The sequence below is a fragment of the Siniperca chuatsi genome, linkage group LG10, assembly GCF_020085105.1.
Source record: "Siniperca chuatsi isolate FFG_IHB_CAS linkage group LG10, ASM2008510v1, whole genome shotgun sequence".
Taxonomy (NCBI): domain Eukaryota; kingdom Metazoa; phylum Chordata; class Actinopteri; order Centrarchiformes; family Sinipercidae; genus Siniperca; species Siniperca chuatsi.
Window position 1 is genome coordinate 30439456 of NC_058051.1, and position 19140 is coordinate 30458595.

Here is a 19140-nt window from a genome sequence, read left to right on the forward strand (position 1 = left end):
CCTGAAGCATCAGTCGGGACACAGCGAAGAAGTGACAAAAACTGTTTTATTCAAACGGTGGATCTTTTTTTTCTCTTTCGATCCATAAATTCTTATTTAATGTAAATAAACAGAAACAAGTGACCAACGAGCCACTTTGATCATAACACCAGCCAATAATACACAAGTATTTACAGTGACATCACAGCCGCGAATCACCTGAAACTGAAGCAGATGTGATGTCACACGGGAACGAGAACAAACACCTTTGTGCCAACGTTAAACGAAGATTCTGACTTTACAGTCAAACTAACTCTTCTTCCTCTGAAGAAGAAGAAGATCTGTTCTAGTTTCACTTCACACGGCCGTCACTTAACGTCCCGGGAGCTTTTCAAAGTCGCTTGCTGGCGTGAAGCCGTGCGCTGTCCTTCCTCACCGCAGCGCCTCCTCTGGAGAGGAAGGCGAGGACACGACAGTCCGCCGCCAGCGCTGGTGCTGGAACAGGAAATGGCCGTTCTGGATTAGTGTGAAACTGTGTGTGTTTTAAACCAAGAAGCCACTTTTAGCTTCTCGGGCGTGACGAGCATTTTCTGCCATTTTAAATAATCAGTGAGCTGTTGTTTGGAGAGTAAACGAACTGTCTCTCATTTACAACTGAAAACTTTCTCCATGTTTCTCATAGTTAATAAAATAAATATATATATTCGACCAACTTCTCTAGAAAAATGACGGGGAAACGTCCAGAAAATGAAGACGAAGACAGAAAACAGGAACAGGAGTTCAGACGTGAGTAAGAGAAGAAGAAGAAAGGCCTGATGTCCACGTCTTCAACGCCAAATAAATACTCAGTTCAATAAATAACCAAACAGGAAGTCGTTCTGCCCAAATCAGACATGGCTGCCAAACCTGACCGCGGCGCGCCGAGGCAGCGGGGACGGGAGTACTCGGGAAGATAAAGAGTTTTCTCTGGAAGTATCCGAGGACCGGCTCCTTTAAAATCCAGAGTGAGGTTTTAGTTTCTGAGTCCTGCAGTCTGAGCGCAGGGCACCGAAAGTCCAGAGTCCTGAGTCTGAGGCGTCTCCGAGGAGACCAGGGAGCGGGTTTAGGGTTACGTTTATTGTGACTGTGTGGTTACAGGGACTGGCTGGGCAGAGAGGAGCTGTGGTCCTCCTGCAGGTCTCCTCCCTCCTCCTCCCCCTCCATCCAGGGGTGAGACAGGATCTCCTCCAGCGTCGGGCGCTCCTCGGGACGGTACGACAGGCACCGGCGAATCAGAGACTGGCATTCTGGGAAGACAAGGGGAGAGCAGACAGATCAGCGTGACGACACGGTTCTCAGTTAAGCCGATCAGATTTCACGGGGGCGGAGTGGTGGGCGGAGCCTCTGCTCACCTTTAGAGACTCGTCTGGTGAAAATGGGCGTGGCCCCGACGATCTCCTGGTCGCGCTCGAACGGGATGTCGCCGCAAACCATGTCGAAGAGCAGCACGCCCAGAGACCAGACCGTCAGAGAGACGCCCTCGTAGGACTGAGACAGGATCCACTCCGGAGGACTGTAGACCCGGGTCCCTGAGGGGACAAGGACAGGAGGACAGGAGGAGGAGGAGGAGGAGGAGGAGGAGGAGGAGGAGGAGGAGGAGGAGGAGGAGGAGGAGGAGGAGAGAGAGAGGAGGAGAGAGGAGGAGAGGAGAGGAGGAGGAGGAGAGAGGAGGAGGAGAGGAGGAGAGGAGAGAGGAGGAGGAGGAGGAGGAGGAGGAGAGAGGAGGAGGAGGAGGAGAACGAGTGAGTTTCTGGTATGTCACAGAGTATTATCGGTATGAACAACATGGCGCTGCGTTCGCTGACAGCAGCTGTGACTCGTACCTTCGAACTCGCTGTACGGCGTCTCTTTGAGAGGAGCTCCCGATCCAAAGTCAACGATCTTGACGTCGAGCGTCCTCGTGTCGACCACGACGTTCTCGTCCTTGATGTCTCGGTGCACGACGCCGTGAGCGTGAACGAACCGCAGCGCCTCCACGATCTGCCGGAAGAACCGGAGCGCCAGGCGTTCGGGCAGCGCTCCTCTCTCGGTGATGAAGTCGAACAGATCCTGACACTGCTGCGGTCGCTCCAGCACCAGCACGAAGCCCCGCCCCTCCACCTCGAACCAGTCCAGCATGCGGACGACCCCACCGTGACCCCCGACCTCCGACAGCCGCTGCAGCAGAGCGATCTCCATGGGAACGGGGCCGACCTCTCCGGGCTGAGGGGGAGATCAGACAGAAAGCTCAGGAAATGAAACCACTCGCCGCTTACAGACGAAAACCTGAAATAACTCATGAACGAGAGAAACTGTGAATCAAAGTTATTTTGCAGTAAAACGAGACTGCTGCTGTAATAACGTCTGCCGAGAAAAACAGGTGTTTTCTCTTATGAGTCATGTGTTTTTTAATTTGTCGCTAATTCAAACAGAAACTCCAGTGCGGTTCCTCTGGGTGTTTAGTTCCCCGAATCATCGCCTGAAGGTGTGTTCCAGGTGTTTTTGTGTGGTGGTGGTGGTGGTGGTGGTGGGGGGGGGTCCCCCAGTTAAAGTTGTGATGAATAAGAAATTAGTTTCTTACTGAGGGGAAATCCTACAGCGTCATTTACTAATCCGTGACATCACAGGTTTCCGTGGGAACCGGGGGGGCCGCCCCCACACACGCCCCCACCCACCGCTGCAATTCAGCTGCCAGTCCAGCAGAGGGCAGCGCCGGCCGGAGGTCTGTCTCTACAGAGTCCGAGCCTCCAGCTGAAACTGGTACCTGAGCACCGGTTTGGCGGTCTGGATGACTGATTCATGGTTTCAGTCGTTTTCAAGCTAAAACTCAGTGAGTCGCAGAACATCTGCAGACGTCCCGCTGGTCTCTGGGAAGCTGTTTTCTGACATTTTCTGGACTAAATAATTAACCAGTAATGAAAAGGAGTGTTGTGTCACTCACCAGTCTGGCCCACTGCTGCACTCTGTCACTGGAAATCTGTTTAATGGCAACCTGGAAGGTCAAACAAGGAGCACAGGAGTCAGTGTATTACAGGCACTGGACACAAACTGCTCCACAGGACTACAATGAGACACAGTCAGAAAGAGTAAATAAGTAAATGTAAAGAGTGGAAATAAAGGTCTGACCTGCAGTCCGTCCGAGAGCCTCAGGCCGGAGAACACCGAACCGAACCCGCCGCTGCCCAGCAGAGAGCCGCAGCGGTACTGGCTGCAGAACGGTTCCTTCACTGAGACACAGAACCAGCACATCAGTCAGCAGCGGACACTTTACACGCAGAAACACACGGGGGGGGGTGCATCTTTCTGTGCCGGCCATCTGCCGATGAAGCCAGTGAGGTGTGGACAAAAGCTCAGGCAAAGGGCCAGGATAGTTTTGCCCCCCCAGACTGGACCAGCACAAAAAGGAGGAAATACGGACGAAACTCTGGTATCGCACGTCACTGCTTCAAACATCTGCAACGCGAGGAGGAGCTCCTCTGTTTGCGTGTTTGGGGTTCGGACTGTGAACAAAACGAGACATCTGCACGACACATGTGTCACTGCTGATTCTGACATCTAGACTCAAACTACTCAGCAAAGAGAAACCAAACCACAACATCACGCTTTGTTTATCTGTTGTCCGGCTGCGCTTCTCTAAAACGAACCGACACTGAAGAGGAAAGTCACGCAGAGAAGGAAACGCAGCATAAATATATATAAATATATATAAAACTAAATTATATCATATTTCCAGATACTGAATTCAGCTTTCAGCCTAAATTATCGCTTTTATTCGCATTAAAAAGCGCCTTTCTCTCAGCTTTACCGCAACAATTCAAACAGCGGGAGTCTGCGTTAAAGCAGAGTCGTATTTGGGGGGAAAGTGTTAAAAAAGTATTTATTTATTTATTTTAAATACGAGACGTTTAACCGTTGCTAACACTAAAACTGAGTAACCATGGGAACAGCTCCGTGTCAGCTGTGACCGTGACCGAAACGACGGTTATGCCGTTGGAACGCTCAGCCAGACGTTTAAAATCGTCGCTTTTTTGAATGTAATCTGGTTTAGAGCCTAGCTAAACGAGCGTCTGCAAAGCGGCAGCACGGGGCCAGTTTCCCCGGAGTCAACAGGCGGCGGGGGGGGGGCCGACTAACCGTTATCAACCCGCTTTATTTGACGTGAAACCTCTTTTAACGTACGTGACCGTTCTTACCGTTTTTTCCTCTGACTTCCTCCTCCAGCGGAAGCTCCACAGCTCTTTTCTCCAACATGTTCTGGAAGTTTTCAGTTGAGTTAGCTGAAGCTGATAAAATCCATCCTGCTGTTGGTTGAATTCCTCCGTCGGGCTTTTTTAAAACTTTTTTCCGCCTTAAACCGACTGACGCTGCCGTTTCTCAGCCTCTTTCCCGCTTTTTAAAATATAATTTCAGCAAAGACCCTTGCCGTAAAAGTTACTTTATCCTGCTAAAGCACTTTAAAAGGTAGAATAATAACTTAAAGCAGTCTCTGCACAGTTCACTGCTGACTGCCCTGCCTTACTGGTTTGTTCAGTATTTATACCGCTCTGTCTGGCCACGCCCACCCGCCCTCGCCGTCCAATCAGCGCTGAGACGTGTGCTCAATGTTTTGAACCGTCCCGCCAACCAGATTCAAGCTGCGGTTAAAACTCATGAATATTCAAATTGCACGTGAGGAATTCGTAGAATTTAGCAGCGCGCGCTGATGACGGGAAGAAGAGGACGGTTTCCCCAAAACACGCGCGCGCGCGCGCACACACACACACACACACACACACACACAAAAAAATGTATCGAAATACATCAACGGTTCCTCTACACGCCGCGCGCTTTCGCATCCTCTCTCACGCACGCGCACACGGCTTCTGTCTACTTCCTGTCGAACTCCGTTGAACTGAGCGAGGTTTCACGGTACGAGCGCGTGAAGGCGGCGCGCGGCGCCGGTTGTTCTCAGCAGAAAGTCAGAATGAGACCAACAGGTGGAAATCCCATTTCGGCTCTTCTCGCGAAGAGTTTTTAAAATCTGAAGCGTAATGGCTGTGCATTTTGTAATTGTTTAAAAATCAGGACATCACCTGTTGTGCCACCTGTGATGTCACCAAACACCTGACTGGCTGCCACTCCGGATTTTCCACGAGCGTGGAACAAGTATTCAGATGTTTCACTTGCAGAGGAGAAATACTGCATTGCTTGTATTGAAAATGTAATTCAGGTAAAAAGTATTACTGATAGTTTGATCACCAACAGGTATTTACAGTATTAAAAGTTCTCTAATCTGTTTATTCTGGACGTCCACGTGGCCTCCACTGACAGCGTCTTCAAAGTCTGCTGAACATTATCCAGTAAAACACGTTTACTTCCTGTATGTACTGTTTGTACGTCACACATCGCGCTGTTTGTTCTGTCTTCACATATAAAGTTTGTTCAAAAAAGGAAAAGAGGATGCAAAGAGGAGAGGAGAGAGGAGAACATGGAGGAAGAAGACAGACAAAGGAAGATTTTGCGAATGAAGGATGTCAATGAAAGGCAAACAGGATGCACGTGAGAGGGATAGAGAGGAGGAAGAGGGAGGAGGAAGAGGGGGAACAGAGGATGAAGAGGCACTGAAAGAAACGATGGAAGGAAATCAGACGCAAGAGGAGATGTTCAGCGGGTTCGTGTGCAGAAAATAAATAAATCTCCCAAACATTTGAGGTTTTTTTTTCAGAAACATTTTCCTCTTTTTATTCCAAGAAAAAAAAGATCTTTTCATCCCAAACAAGAAAATAAAATAAAACAAACTTATAATATTAATAACAACAATAATCAATCATTAAGAGGATAAGTATGACAATTCTCAATTTTTTTCTCTCCTTTTTTTTTTATTTGTCGTTTTTTTTCTCTATGATGATATTGGTCGTGGTCAATTAAACATGCAGCTAAATAAGTCCGATGATGATGATGATGGAGGTGATGGTGGTGAGGAAGAGGAGGAGGAGGAGGAGGAGGAGGATGGAGACAAAGAGGAGAGAGAGAGAGAGGAGGAGTTACAGACCGTGGAGTCGTTGCTGGCTGTCGAAGAGGCCTTTTATTTCTCAGGTGATGATGGAAATGTGTGTTGGTCGACACAAAATGGCCGAACATGACGGGGGGACATGATTTCGCAGTTGGCCGCTAAGCTAACTGTAATGCAGCTGTTAGCGGCGTTAGCATCCTGGAAACCGCAGGAGCTCGCTTTAAAACATAATAAGGCTTCAGGTGATAGCTTGCTTGCTAAATAGCATGCTAACGGGGACACTGATATACAGCACCTTTAGCATGGTCGTCTTTTGAGTTCTGATTAGCATGGGACTAACATTTCTCAAACAAAATGGCGGAGGAGTAAGAATGAGGGGGAAACGATTTTGCTATTGACAGCTAAGCTAACTGTAATGCAGCTTGTTAGCAGTGTTACAAGGAACTAGCTTTAAAACATAGTAAGACTTCAGGTGATAGCTTGCTCGCTAAAGAGCATGCTAATAGCCTACAGGACACTGATACAGACTGGTAGTCTTTTTCAATTCTGATTAGCATTCCTCATTGAAACCAATGGCCCCGATAGCCGCAGGGCTAATAACCTGCTACAAATCAAATAATCAATCTGGTTTTGACTGACGACACGTAAACAGAAAACGTTAAAACTGAAACTGATGAAGTTCATCAGTGTTGCCTGCTGAAAGCTGCCCAATACGATGTTTAAATGTCAGGAAATTAACTCAAATCAGCATTAAGACCGAGCTCCATCTGAGCGGTAACCGGGGGTAATGCTGGATCGCTATTGGCAGGAAGGAGGTGTGAGACGGAGAGGGAGGGAGGAAGAGGAGACGACAGCATGGCGAGAGCGATGAGCGGGTGAGCTGAAACGTCTGGAGAAAAAAACAAGTGTGCATTTCTTTGTTTGATGTTTTATTTTTTCCCTGGTCGAGCTCCTTCTGCGGGTCAGAGGGGGGGGGGGTCGGGATGGAGGGCAGGGCAGGAGGTGGCGAGGGGAGGTCAAAGGTCATCGTTGTGTGTGTGTGCGTGTGCGTGTGTTGTTGTGTGTCTGCGGCTATCAGCTGCTGTCGGGTGACGGCTCCCTCTCTCGATGCATGGCGGCGCTCTGGTGTTTCATGCTGTCCAGGTACTCCTGCTGAGAGACGGCCAGCACCGACGCCAGGATCTCATCGTCCTCCCAGTCCGTCAGACCTGAGACACACAGACACAGACCAGTTACAGACCAGTTTCAGACCAGGTTACAGACCAGTTATAGACCAGGTTACAGACCAGGTTACAGACCAGTTACAGACCAGGTTACAGACCAGTTATAGACCAGGTTTCAGACCAGGTTTCAGACCAGTTTCAGACCAGTTTCAGACCAGTTATAGACCAGGTTACAGACCAGGTTACAGACCAGTTACAGACCAGTTTCAGACCAGTTTCAGACCAGTTACAGACCAGTTACAGACCAGTTATAGACCAGGTTACAGACCAGGTTACAGACCAGTTACAGACCAGGTTATAGACCAGGTTACAGACCAGGTTTCAGACCAGTTACAGACCAGGTTACAGACCAGGTTACAGACCAGGTTACAGACCAGTTACAGACCAGGTTACAGACCAGTTACAGACCAGGTTTCAGACCAGTTATAGACCAGGTTACAGACCAGTTATAGACCAGGTTTCAGACCAGGTTTCAGACCAGTTATAGACCAGGTTTCAGACCAGTTATAGACCAGGTTACAGACCAGGTTACAGACCAGGTTTCAGGTTTCAGACCAGGTTTCAGACCAGTTATAGACCAGGTTTCAGACCAGGTTACAGACCAGTTATAGACCAGGTTACAGACCAGTTATAGACCAGGTTACAGCCCAGTTATAGACCAGTTACAGACCAGTTATAGACCAGGTTACAGACCAGGAAGTCCTGAGAAGTCTCTTCTTAGCATTAAGATCAAAGCGTGCTAACTGATGATTAGCGTGCATAATGTCCACCATGTTCGTTTACAGAGCCGAAGTCAGAGGGTCACCAATGTAATTAGCTCATCCTGAGGGGACCATGAAGGTCTGGACCATGAAGGTCTGGACCATGAAGGTCTGGACCATGAAGGTCTGGACCATGAAGGTCTGGACCACATGTCATCACAGTCCATCCAGCAGCTGCTGAGCCGTCTGAGAAACGTCTGTTTGCACCACCGAAGGCTGCAAATCCATCCGTGTCTCCGTTTTCCCTGGAAGGGGTTCAGATGTCTGGACCAAACGGACGGTCAGACGTTCAAACCTCTCGCCATCATCAGGTCAACGTGCGTCCAACACTTTGGTTCGTGACCGAATTCCTGCAGAAGTCACGACGTTTCATACCACAGTAAACCGAATCTCTTTGGGGACATCTGAAGACGTCCCCTCGGACTCCGGGACAGCCCTGGAAATCTCCCGGGTGACTGCCGACACCCCGTCGCACCGATAATCGCCTCTGAACGCTCACGGCGTGACGAGCTCCCCCCGGAGGCCGTTATTCTCTTACTACACTGGCTTCGTCACAGCTGCTAAAGCTTGCAGCCTCAGAGCTGCAGACTCTTGTCTACGTTTAGCAAACCAATGCATCCTTCGGGATTTAAAAAACGAACCGGTTTCATGTGGACTCGGTGCGTTCAGTGATCCCAGCTCTGTGTGATGAAAGACAGAAACATGGTGGCGAGATGTTTCTGTCTAGTGTTCGCAGTTGTGCTGTAAACATCTGATAATTGAAACATAACATTGAAACTGTGTGTGTGTGTGTGTGTGTGTGTTTTTGTCAGGGTGACACTGGCCTGTGCTTCACCTCAGATAACCCCACACACACACACACACACACACACACACACACACACACACCACGCCCTGCTCCGCTCGGCTGCTTCCTGTTGAGGTTTGACAGTAAACAACACAAAGCGGCTGCGGCGGGAGTAAAGAGAGCACCAGCAGTACTGCAGTAACTGCAGCTCTATTTCTTTCTTTCTTCGGCGTCCGAGCGTTCAGAGACGAGTGTGACAGCACTGAAGGTGTGAGCAGAAACGTGCGAGGTCACCTGGGACGTTTTAGGGCTGTTATTTCTAGATGAATCGTTTCGTCCATAAAATGTAAGAGAATTGGGAAAAACACGAAGTTACCCAGAGTCTGAGGTGACGTCACACGTCCTGAATAGTAATGGCATTGGCAGCAGCACTAGTAGTAGAAGCAGCAGTGGCGGCACTAGCGACAGTGGATAGCCACAGTAGCACTAATTACAGTAGCAGCAGTGGAAGCAATACTCACACTAGCAGCAGTAGCAGCATTAGCAGTAGCAGCAGCATTAGCAGTAGCATTAGCAGCAGTAGCAGCAGCAGTAGTAGCAGTAGCATTAGCAGTAGCAGCAGTAGTAGCAGTAGCAGCATTAGCAGTAGCAGCAGCATTAGCAGCAGTAGCAGTAGTAGCAGTAGCAGCAGCATTAGCAGTAGCAGCGGCGCTGGCATTGCACCAGGCAGCGGCGTTGCCGCATTAGCGCCAGCAGCAGCGCGCCGCTGCAGCATTAGCGGTAGCAGCATTAGTAGCAGCATTAGTAGCAGCAGCAGTAGCATTAGCAGCAGTAGCAGCAGCAGCAGTAGCAGCATTAGCAGTAGCAGCATTAGTAGCAGCAGCAGTAGTAGCAGCAGTAGCAGTAGCATTAGCAGCAGTAGCAGCATTAGCAGCAGTAGCAGCATTAGCAGTAGCAGCATTAGCAGTAGCAGCATTAGCAGTAGCAGCAGTAACTGTAGGTGTTTCCAGGCGGTGCTATCCTTTCCAGTGTTGACATGACAGCAGCTGAAGGAGCGTCAAGGAGTTGATGATGGATCAACTTTTTCATATTGCTGCCGCGGCTCGCTGTGTAACCATGGCAACCACAGAAACCCAGCAAGGGAAGCAATGCAGGAGCTGATTTTGCTGATCTGAGTTCACTGAATTATTCACCAGCACATCGACGAAGAGAAACATCAGCGTCAGTCTGATTATCCACTCAGCGCCGAGTAGTTAGTTAGTGAAACTCGCTGTATTAATCGTGTCGTATCGATAAGCATTTCAGAGCTACAAGCCGCTGCATCAGTCTGCAGTGTATGGCGCAGGTGTTGGCCGGATCACAGGTGTCTGAAAGTACCCTGACTGTACCTGTAGCACTGTAGCAGTTAGAAAGAGTCGTAGTGTCTCACCAAACGCTGTAGGCGACATCTCCTGCATGATGGCTCTGTACTCCAAATGATGACGACTCTGATTGCTGGGACCTGCGCACACACACAGTCAGCAGGAAGTTAAAGCAGACAGGTTAGTAGTGTACACACCTGATCACCTACATCATGCTCATACGTGTCTTTAGATTCGTTAGGGGGCAAGGCCATGCATTATGTCAACCAAGGTCCTCACAAGTATAGAAGTAAAAACGTGTGTGTGTGTGTGTTACCTGGGGCGCAGGGGGAGGGGGGTTTGCTCAGGATGAGGGCGGCTCCGGCGGGGGAGGGGGGCTTGTTGTTGGTCGACGGGGCGGTCGTGAGGTCGGAGTGGGAGTGGGAGGGGTCGGAGTCGCGTTGCCGTGGCGACCGGGCGCTCCAGTCGTCCAGTCCGCTGGAAGCCGCCGCCGTCGCCGAGCTGCAGGTGGCGCTGGCCTTGCGGGGCTGAAAGTGAAAAGATGTTTACGCGTGTTTACTTCCTGTCTGTGATTGACAGCTGAGCCGGCCGACGGGCGGAGACAAACGCCTGGTAACTGTCGTTTTTTCCCCAACCCACTTTAGACGAAACCACACCCACTTCTGTATGATGCAAGCCTCAACAGCTGCGTTCCCATGGAAACCGCGCTCACGCGGGCCCCACGATGAGCGACAGCTACTGTACTTAAAAACAGCGATATGGGGACTGAATTTGATGAATTTACTGATTATCGGACCACAAATGAGACAAGAGTTAGCTAGCTAGCTAGCTGGCGTGCTATTACTGTATGTTCAGTGGGGAGTCATGGGAAACGCTCAGTCTGAAGCACTATACAATACTACATATAATGGGGGGGGGCAAGCGTCCGTCCCGTACAAGGCTCAAACTCTCGTCCTGTCCAAAATATGACGCGTTCAAACAGCTACGACAAAATCTTTGTTCATTTAAGACTTTTTACGCAGCTCCTTCAACTTTTAAAAGTTTTCAAGTCCAACTAAAAGGACCCGTACCTGTCTGGCCTGCTTCTCCTGGTCCTGCAGCCACTGCAGGTAGGACTCTCGGGCCACTTGCTCCTCGATAGCCTCGTTGGTGGCCTCCCAGTCCGTCGCTCTCTTCTTGTCCTCCAACATCTGCTGCTCGATCCACGACTCCTCCGACGTCTTGATGGCCGACTTCATCAGAGACTGCTCCGCGTACTGAGGGGGGGCAGAGGAAATCCAGTTAACCAGTACCAGTCCACAGTACTGACTTAGCAAACACACACACACACACACACTTTTCCTGGCTACCAAGGGTTAAATAACAGCGGTTTACAGCAGGAACTACAGTTCCCATGATGCTTTTGGGGATGTAAACAGACTCTGGACGTCGCACTGAACGAGTCGACGTGTTTCATGTCTGCGCGTTCAGACTTTGTGTTTTTGGCTGCTGCCAAACTACGAGAACTAACTTCCTGTTTTTAGATCACCTGCATGCACCTGTCCCCCCCCGGTTTATCGTTTTGAACGTGTCTGGCTTTGGTACCCCGGGTTTGAAGGCGGGCAGTCCCAGTCCGACCCCGATCGTGGCCTTGTTGGGGTTCACCACGGAGTTGTAGTGGATGTTGCGGTGGTAGCTCACTCTGATTGGCTCGTCGTTGTTCTGGTGGATGCCGTGGAACGTGTTGATTGGCTCTGTGGCAGGAGGAGGGGGGAGGGGGAGGAAGTGGGGTCAGATTGGTGGGATGCGATTGGTTGACGACGACAGACGTGGAGGTTGTTACTGGACAGGCAGACTCACCTGTGCTGTACTGGTACACCTCCACCGGCCTGTTGTACATCTCAGCCATGGCCTGCATCTCGATGTGGTTGCCGTGGCAATTGTTTTTCCTCTTCCTGTTGATGTATGTGGTGAAGTCCTCTGTCACGTAGTTGGAGAAGTAGTCAGCGTTCTTCATCTGGAAGGAAAAACTTTATTAACACAGGCAGCGAGTTGAAATAATGCCAGCAGGCGACTGCAGGTGAGCGTGAGGTCGGTGACTCACCAGGTAGTCCATACAGTGTTTCCTGACCACTTCGTGCATGTCCTGATCCCCATACACCTGATCAGCTGAGAGACAGAGACGGACAGACAGTTTGGGTTACTTTCTGCTGCTCTGGACCAATCAGGGCCCAGAACAGAAACTGTGCAGAGGCAGAGGAACGCGGTTTCATCAGGTCTATAAAGCTGCGTGAACACACAGGTATGTTTCCTAATTCTCAGTCGTTGTGAAACCGTGTGAACCGACTTCAGCACATTTCCCACTTCCACAATCGGGACGCAGACGCAGGCCCGTCTCTCAGGCGGCGGCCAGCCGCAGGCGTCGCGCCACTGCTGCACAGTGACACACGTCTTTAAATGTCTTGTCTTGTTCGACTCGCAGTCCAAAACCCAAAGATGTCTATTTTGTTATTACAGAGGAAAACCAGCAAACAGCTGAAACAGGAGTTTCTTATAAAATGACTCACAACGATTTATTGCTCAAATCAAAACAATTCATTTCCTGTTGATCGATTGATCAAATAATCGACTAATCGCTGCAGCTCTCTTCTACGATGGATTCTTCCCACCTGTTTAGATCTGGCTGTAATTTTTATTTATTTCTATTTTATGGTATTTTATTCTTACCAAGTCTGTATTTATGTCAGTTATTTCTTTTGTGAAGCGCTTTGTGACGTTCTGCTCTTGAACGGGGCTTTATAAATAAAGTTTCTTACTTCCCTTCGGCCTTCGGGATTGGCCGAGGCTGGCGAAAGATTCTCCCGTTGTTTTACTGGACATGTTTAATAAAGTTTCCTCACACACACAAAAACATTGACATTGACGGCGAGCGTAATTACACAAACACTGCGGGCGCGTGCCGATGATGTAGGCACGCAGGCAGCAGGCCATTGGTTCGTTTCTGACGGGGGGACGGGCCAATGGGAGCGCGCCAACAGCCGGGCTCACAGACAGACTCTAAATCCAAACGAATCTGATCTCCAGGGATTCACACCTCTGACCGGTCGGCTGTTCGACATGAACACACACACACGGTCATGTACACACCCGTAAAGATGTCACACACACACACACACACACACACACACACACACACACACACACACACACACACACACACACACTTCCTCCCTGGAGGAGGCAGCAGTATGCAAATGAGCATCACTTTGGTTTGATTTCCAGCAAGTCACATGGTCCGTCACCACGACGATTCTCAGAATCTGCCTGACAACTTCCTTCTTCTCACCAGCGGCGTGTGTGTGTGTGTGTGTGTGTGTGTGTGTGTGTGTGTGTGTGTGTGTGTGTATCTGTAAAGTCAGTTAGTTTTGATGTTGGTGAAGCTGCTGAGTGATGGGCCACACACACAGCTACACACACACACAGCTACACACCTACACACACACACACAGCTACACACACACACACAGAGCTACACACACACACACAGACACACACAGCTACACACACACACACACACACACACACACACACACACACACACACACACAGCTACACACCTACACACACACACACTACACACACACACACAGAGCTACACACACACACACAGACACACACAGCTACACACACACACACACACACAGACACACACACACAGCTACACACACACACAGCTACACACACACACACACACACACACACACACACACACACACAGCTACACACACACACAGCACACACACACACACACACACACACACACACACACACACACACACACACACACACACACACACACACACACACACACACACACACACACACACACACACACAGCACACACACACACACACACACACACACACACACACACACACACACACACACACACACACACACACACACACACACACACACACACACACACACACACAGCTACACACACACACACACAGAAACCTAAATACAGGGACTCACTCATAACAAAACTAACACACATGGCTGAGCAGCAGCAGGTGTGTACCACAAACACACACCGAGGGAATCTCCCATCACCCTGTCAGAGTGTGTGTGTGTGTGTGTGTGTGTGTGTGTGTGCGTGTGTGTGCGTCCTCCAGGGTCATGCAGTTCAGTGTGTTACAGGCCGAGGTCGTGTGACAGGCCGTGCGTTAACAAGAAAAACTGACTTTCTGCTTCTGATCATATTATCTGAGAAAGAAAAACAATCTTAAAAGTAATATCACGAATATAAACGTTTTGAATGCAAACGACATTTAACAGCCCGCTAGACCAGACCGGCTTTAGAAGGTTCTGCGACGTTTTTGTGACGCAGGGAGCGCCGGCAGAAAACCGAAGTTGAACCCGACTCGGCGTCACGGCGTCCAGCTAAACGCAGCGTGAGCACGAGGCACAGTGTGACGCGACAGCTGCGTTTCTGCTGTTTGCGTTGCGATTCATCCTGACAATAAAATAACCGTCACTGTGTGGCTCACCTGTAGCTCACCTGTAGCTCACCTGGCCCTCACCTGTGGCTCACCTGGCCCTCACCTGGCCCTCTCTCTCCCCCCCCCCCTCCTGTCTCTCTACTGTCACTGTCACATAAAGTGGAAACTGCAAAAATTATCTTTAAAAATAAATAAAATAATAATAATAATAATAACTGTCCCTGTGAAATCCTCTGTGCAGTGTTTGGGGTCTAACGCGCCTCCAGTAACTCCTTCACTGCACCTCAACAGACAGTCAGTGGTTCAGCAGCACTGACAGCTGCAGTACCTGCTGGGGTTGTTAGCGGGCAGCAGGGCGGATGTCATGGACTCCACCTATTCGCTCCACTGTGTAAACACAGTGCACTACATAGTAAACATGGAGTGATTTCAGACACAACCATGGATCTGTCACTTCAACTGGACCTCCTGGATCGTGTTTCACGTGTCACCTGTACCTGAAGGAGCGCGGCCCCGCCGGCAAACACTCGGGTTGTTTTAATGCAAACGAACCGGCGAGAAAGAGCCGACACACTGAAAACACAGAGACACGACTCAGCAGCAGCAGCTGGCCGAGGAACACTGAGGGAAAACCCCTGCAGTCAACGTCCAACGCGTCCAATACGTCCAACACACACTAACTGCCACTGATGCAGGGACAGGAGACAAGGACAGGAGAGGACAGGAGGGGACAGGAGAGGACAGGAGACAAGGACAGGAGGGGACAGGAGAGGACAGGAGACAAGGACAGGAGGGGACAGGAGGGGACAGGAGAGGACAGGAGACAAGTACAGGAGAGGACAGGAGGGGACAGGAGACAAGTACAGGAGGACAGGAGGGGACAGGAGACAGGAGTACACAGGAGAGGACAGGAGACAAGTACAGGAGAGGACAGGAGGGGACAGGAGAGGACAGGAGACAAGTACAGGAGAGGACAGGAGGGGACAGGAGACAAGGACACAAGGAGAGGACACAAGGGCAGGAGACAAGGACACGAGGACAGGAGAGGACAGGAGACAAGGAGAGGACACAAGGGCAGGAGAGGAGACAAGGAGAGGACAGGAGACAAGGAGAGGACAGCACACAAGGACACAAGGAGAGGACACAAGGACACAAGGAGACAAGGAGAGGACAGGAGAGGAGACACGTAGAGGGAAGAAGAAGAGGAGGAGACTACAGTAAATGTGTTTGTTGGTGAGAAACAGCACAGATAGACTTCTGCAGAATATATAAAGAACCACACACACACACACACACACACACACACACACACACACACACGCGAAACCACAACGAGCGCTCTGATTGGTCGACCTGGACGTCTTTCTAAGAAAGGGATGTGGTCTGAGAAAAGAACTGCGTCCATCTGGTTTATTATACAACTAGTGTCGATAAAGTCTTTATCTGAACCTCGCAGTCTCTGACTCCACCCTGACCACCAGCCTACACGCTGCAAAGCATTCTGGGTACTTCAGTTCCCTAGAAACTGGCAGCTGCAAGCAAAACCACTAAGAATAAAGAAATAAAAATAATCAGTAAAGATGTTTGTTACTGCGCTGAATCATTAGTTGGCTAACGGACCTTTTATCAATAAACAGAAAACAAAAATCAGACCCATCAGACACATTTACCTCTTTGGGTGAGCACAATTACTGCGCATGTGGAGAAAAGATTAAATAAATAACTCAGTAATATAATGAATAACAATTACTCTGGCATTATGTGGAAGCCAGACAAATACAGGAAAAGGTAATTATCTTCAAATGAAGAGTTGGTTTGAAAGAGGAGTCAAAGAAGCCATTTTTGTGGAAAAAGAAAACCCCTCTTTGAACAGAAATGGTGGTCTGAGATTCAATCTGCCCAAAGTTTACCACAGTGTATTAACACCGTGGTCAAGCCAATCACATGCTAATCAGGTACTTAACAGTGATGAGGGAGGTGCAGCCAGAGAACAATAGGCCTGATTACTGATTACTGGGCCATCATGGAAACAAAAGAGGGTCAGTTTCAGGTGAAACTAGCTAATCAACAGATACTCAGGTAGACTCCTCCCTGAGGGCGGGGCTTATGTAACACAGAGTAGCTTAAATTTATGAGTTATCAGACCATTTTCACAATTGAGAATGACTTCCGGATGGGAGCCGAAACGTCTTGATTCTGAAAACAGCGTCCAGATGACTACGACTGAAACCTTTTCTACGATGGAGCACTCCTGGACGAATGAGGGACTACACCGTCTTACTTCAAATGAATCAATAATGAAAATCCCCTTTGGTCAAACTTTTTTTTGGAATCAAAAATCTGTAAAACAAAACAAATGAGCTCCTGCAATAAATACCACCTTTATGAAGTGCATGTCAGGAATACTAGCAGTATTAGTGACAGTAGCAGTATTTGAGATGGAAGCAGTAGAAGCTTATATTTACCTACATACTGATTAAATATATCTGACACACTGAGATAACAGCTGTAGAGTTCTAAATTCACCACCTTGTTTTTCATGAGCTACTTGATCTAAATACTGAAGGTCCGTCCTGATTCAAAACTGTGCAGTTTGTAAGTTTATATTGTTGATCTGAAAGTTTAACTGGAGAAACATGTGAGATCAGCTGGAGAGAAGACGTCTCACTCTGTTGGAGCTACAGAAACACTCAGGCCACTCTGGTTGTACAGTGGTGTTACAGAGTGGAGCTCCTCCCCTTATAAACAATCTTTGGCTGAGTTAGGAAAACTATTTTGTCATCAAGTTCCTCACTGAATTAACATTAATTAGTGACAGCTGGTTTGAGCTGCTGCCGGCAAAGTAAAGAAACGCAGTGGAGTTCGGTAAAGAAACGCAGGAGAGTTCGGTAAAGAAACGCAGGAGAGTTCGGTAAAGAAACGCAGGAGAGTTCGGTAAAGAAACGCAGGAGAGTTCGGTAAAGAAACGCAGGAGAGTTCGGTAAAGAAACGCAGGGAGTTCGGTAAAGAAACGCAGGAGAGTTCGGTAAAGAAACGCAGGAGAGTTCGGTAAAGAGGAGAGTTCGCGCAGGAGAGTTCGGTAAAGAAACGCAGGGGAGTTCGGTAAAAACGCAGCGGAGTTCGGTAAAGAAACGCAGGGAGTTCGGTAAAAACGCGCGGGAGTTCGGTAAAGAAACGCAGGGAGAGTTCGGTAAAGAAACGCAGGAGAGTTCGGTAAAGAAACGCAGGAGAGTTCGGTAAAGAAACGCAGGGGAGTTCGGTAAAAAAACGCAGCGGAGTTCGGTAAAGAAACGCAGGAGAGTTCGGTAAAGAAACGCAGGAGAGTTCGGTAAAGAAACGCAGGAGAGTTCGGTAAAGAAACGCAGGAGAGTTCGGTAAAAACGCAGGAGAGTTCGGTAAAAGAAACGCAGGAGAGTTCGGTAAAAACGCAGCGGAGTTCGGTAAAAAAGCGCAGCGGAGTTCGGTAAAGAAACGCAGGAGAGTTCGGTAAAGAAACGCAGGAGAGTTCGGTAAAGAAACGCAGGAGAGTTCGGTAAAGAAACGCAGGAGAGTTCGGTAAAGAAACGCAGGAGAGTTCGGTAAAGAAACGCAGGGGAGTTCGGTAAAAAAACGCAGCGGAGTTCGGTAAAGAAACGCAGGGGAGTTCGGTAAAAAAACGCAGCGGAGTTCGGTAAAGAAACGCAGGAGAGTTCGGTAAAGAAACGCAGGAGAGTTCGGTAAAGAAACGCAGCGGAGTTCGGTAAAGAAACGCAGGAGAGTTCGGTAAAGAAACGCAGCGGAGTTCGGTAAAGAAACGCAGCGGAGTTCGGTAAAGAAACGCAGGAGAGTTCGGTAAAGAAACGCAGGAGAGTTCGGTAAAGAAACGCAGGAGAGTTCGGTAAAGAAACGCAGGAGAGTTCGGTAAAGAAACGCAGGAGAGTTCGGTAAAGAAACGCAGGAGAGTTCGGTAAAGAAGCGCGGTAAAGAAACGCAGGGGAGTTCGGTAAAAAAACGCAGCGGAGTTCGGTAAAGAAACGCAGGGGAGTTCGGTAAAGAAACGCAGCGGAGTTCGGTAAAGAAACGCAGGAGAGTTCGGTAAAGAAACGCAGGAGAGTTCGGTAAAGAAACGCAGCGGAGTTCGGTAAAGAAACGCAGGAGAGTTCGGTAAAGAAACGCAGCGGAGTTCGGTAAAGAAACGCAGCGGAGTTCGGTAAAGAAACGCAGGAGAGTTCGGTAAAGAAACGCAGGGGAGTTCTACCCGGATCGGCCCGATACTGATACTGAAGATCGGCTCAGGACGTCTCTAGTAGAAGTGAAAGCAGTTGCAGTGGTAATATTGCTGTAATATATTTGCATGCACGTCTCTGCTCTGTGTGTTTAACATTTATCTCACTGATCCTCCAGCCGACCAATCAGAGAGGAGAGTGAGGTCCCGACTCTTCTGTAGAAGTCTATCAGGCAGGAAGAGGGGTATAAACCACAAAAGCAACCAATCAGAGCGGGGAAGTGATGTCAGGTGAGCACGTCAGGTCGGACATGACGTGAACATCGGTGGG

General features: G+C 49.2%; 2 protein-coding genes and 1 long non-coding RNA gene across 5 annotated transcripts in view; 1 reads left to right on the top strand and 2 right to left on the bottom strand.

Moving 5' to 3' along the window:
* Positions 1 to 28: 28 nt before the first annotated feature.
* On the bottom strand, positions 29 to 4522 carry pim2 (Pim-2 proto-oncogene, serine/threonine kinase). The gene is made up of 6 exons (XM_044210293.1): positions 4191 to 4522; positions 3124 to 3224; positions 2939 to 2989; positions 1842 to 2220; positions 1371 to 1547; positions 29 to 1265 (listed from the first exon to the last, which is right to left on the bottom strand). Exons 1-6 carry the CDS (start codon positions 4246 to 4248, stop codon positions 1111 to 1113), a joined length of 921 nt encoding a protein of 306 aa, XP_044066228.1. The 5' UTR covers positions 4249 to 4522; the 3' UTR covers positions 29 to 1110.
* Positions 4523 to 4669: 147 nt separating this feature from the next.
* LOC122882667 lies at positions 4670 to 5992 on the top strand. Its single transcript, XR_006379429.1, has 2 exons — positions 4670 to 5206; positions 5414 to 5992. It is a non-coding gene; the product is annotated as an uncharacterized LOC122882667 (long non-coding RNA).
* otud5a (OTU deubiquitinase 5a) overlaps positions 5835 to 19140 on the bottom strand; it is a 30183-nt gene continuing 16877 nt past the window's right edge. For 2 of the 3 annotated variants that reach the window (XM_044210289.1, XM_044210288.1), the window contains exons 3-9: positions 12205 to 12269; positions 11961 to 12117; positions 11706 to 11854; positions 11192 to 11377; positions 10438 to 10648; positions 10190 to 10261; positions 5835 to 7197 (exon numbers count right to left, since the gene is read on the bottom strand). In XM_044210289.1, coding sequence (XP_044066224.1) covers positions 7064 to 7197; positions 10190 to 10261; positions 10438 to 10648; positions 11192 to 11377; positions 11706 to 11854; positions 11961 to 12117; positions 12205 to 12269 — 974 coding nt within the window. In that variant the 3' untranslated portion in view covers positions 5835 to 7063. The remainder of the gene's footprint in view (positions 7198 to 10189; positions 10262 to 10437; positions 10649 to 11191; positions 11378 to 11705; positions 11855 to 11960; positions 12118 to 12204; positions 12270 to 19140) is intronic. The other variant, XM_044210290.1, reaches the window with a different exon arrangement.

What these genes read in the sequence shown, in the direction of transcription:
- pim2 (XM_044210293.1), bottom strand. Translation starts at nt 4,248, where the DNA reads ATGTTGGAGAAAAGAGCTGTGGAGCTTCCGCTGGAGGAGGAAGTCAGA. An exon ending in TGCAGCAGTGGGCCAGACTG is followed by an intron (nt 2,221 to 2,938) that starts GTGAGTGACACA and finishes TCTCCCCCTCAG; the next exon opens with CCCGGAGAGGTCGGCCCCGT. An exon ending in CACCAGACGAGTCTCTAAAG is followed by an intron (nt 1,266 to 1,370) that starts GTGAGCAGAGGC and finishes TTGTCTTCCCAG; the next exon opens with AATGCCAGTCTCTGATTCGC.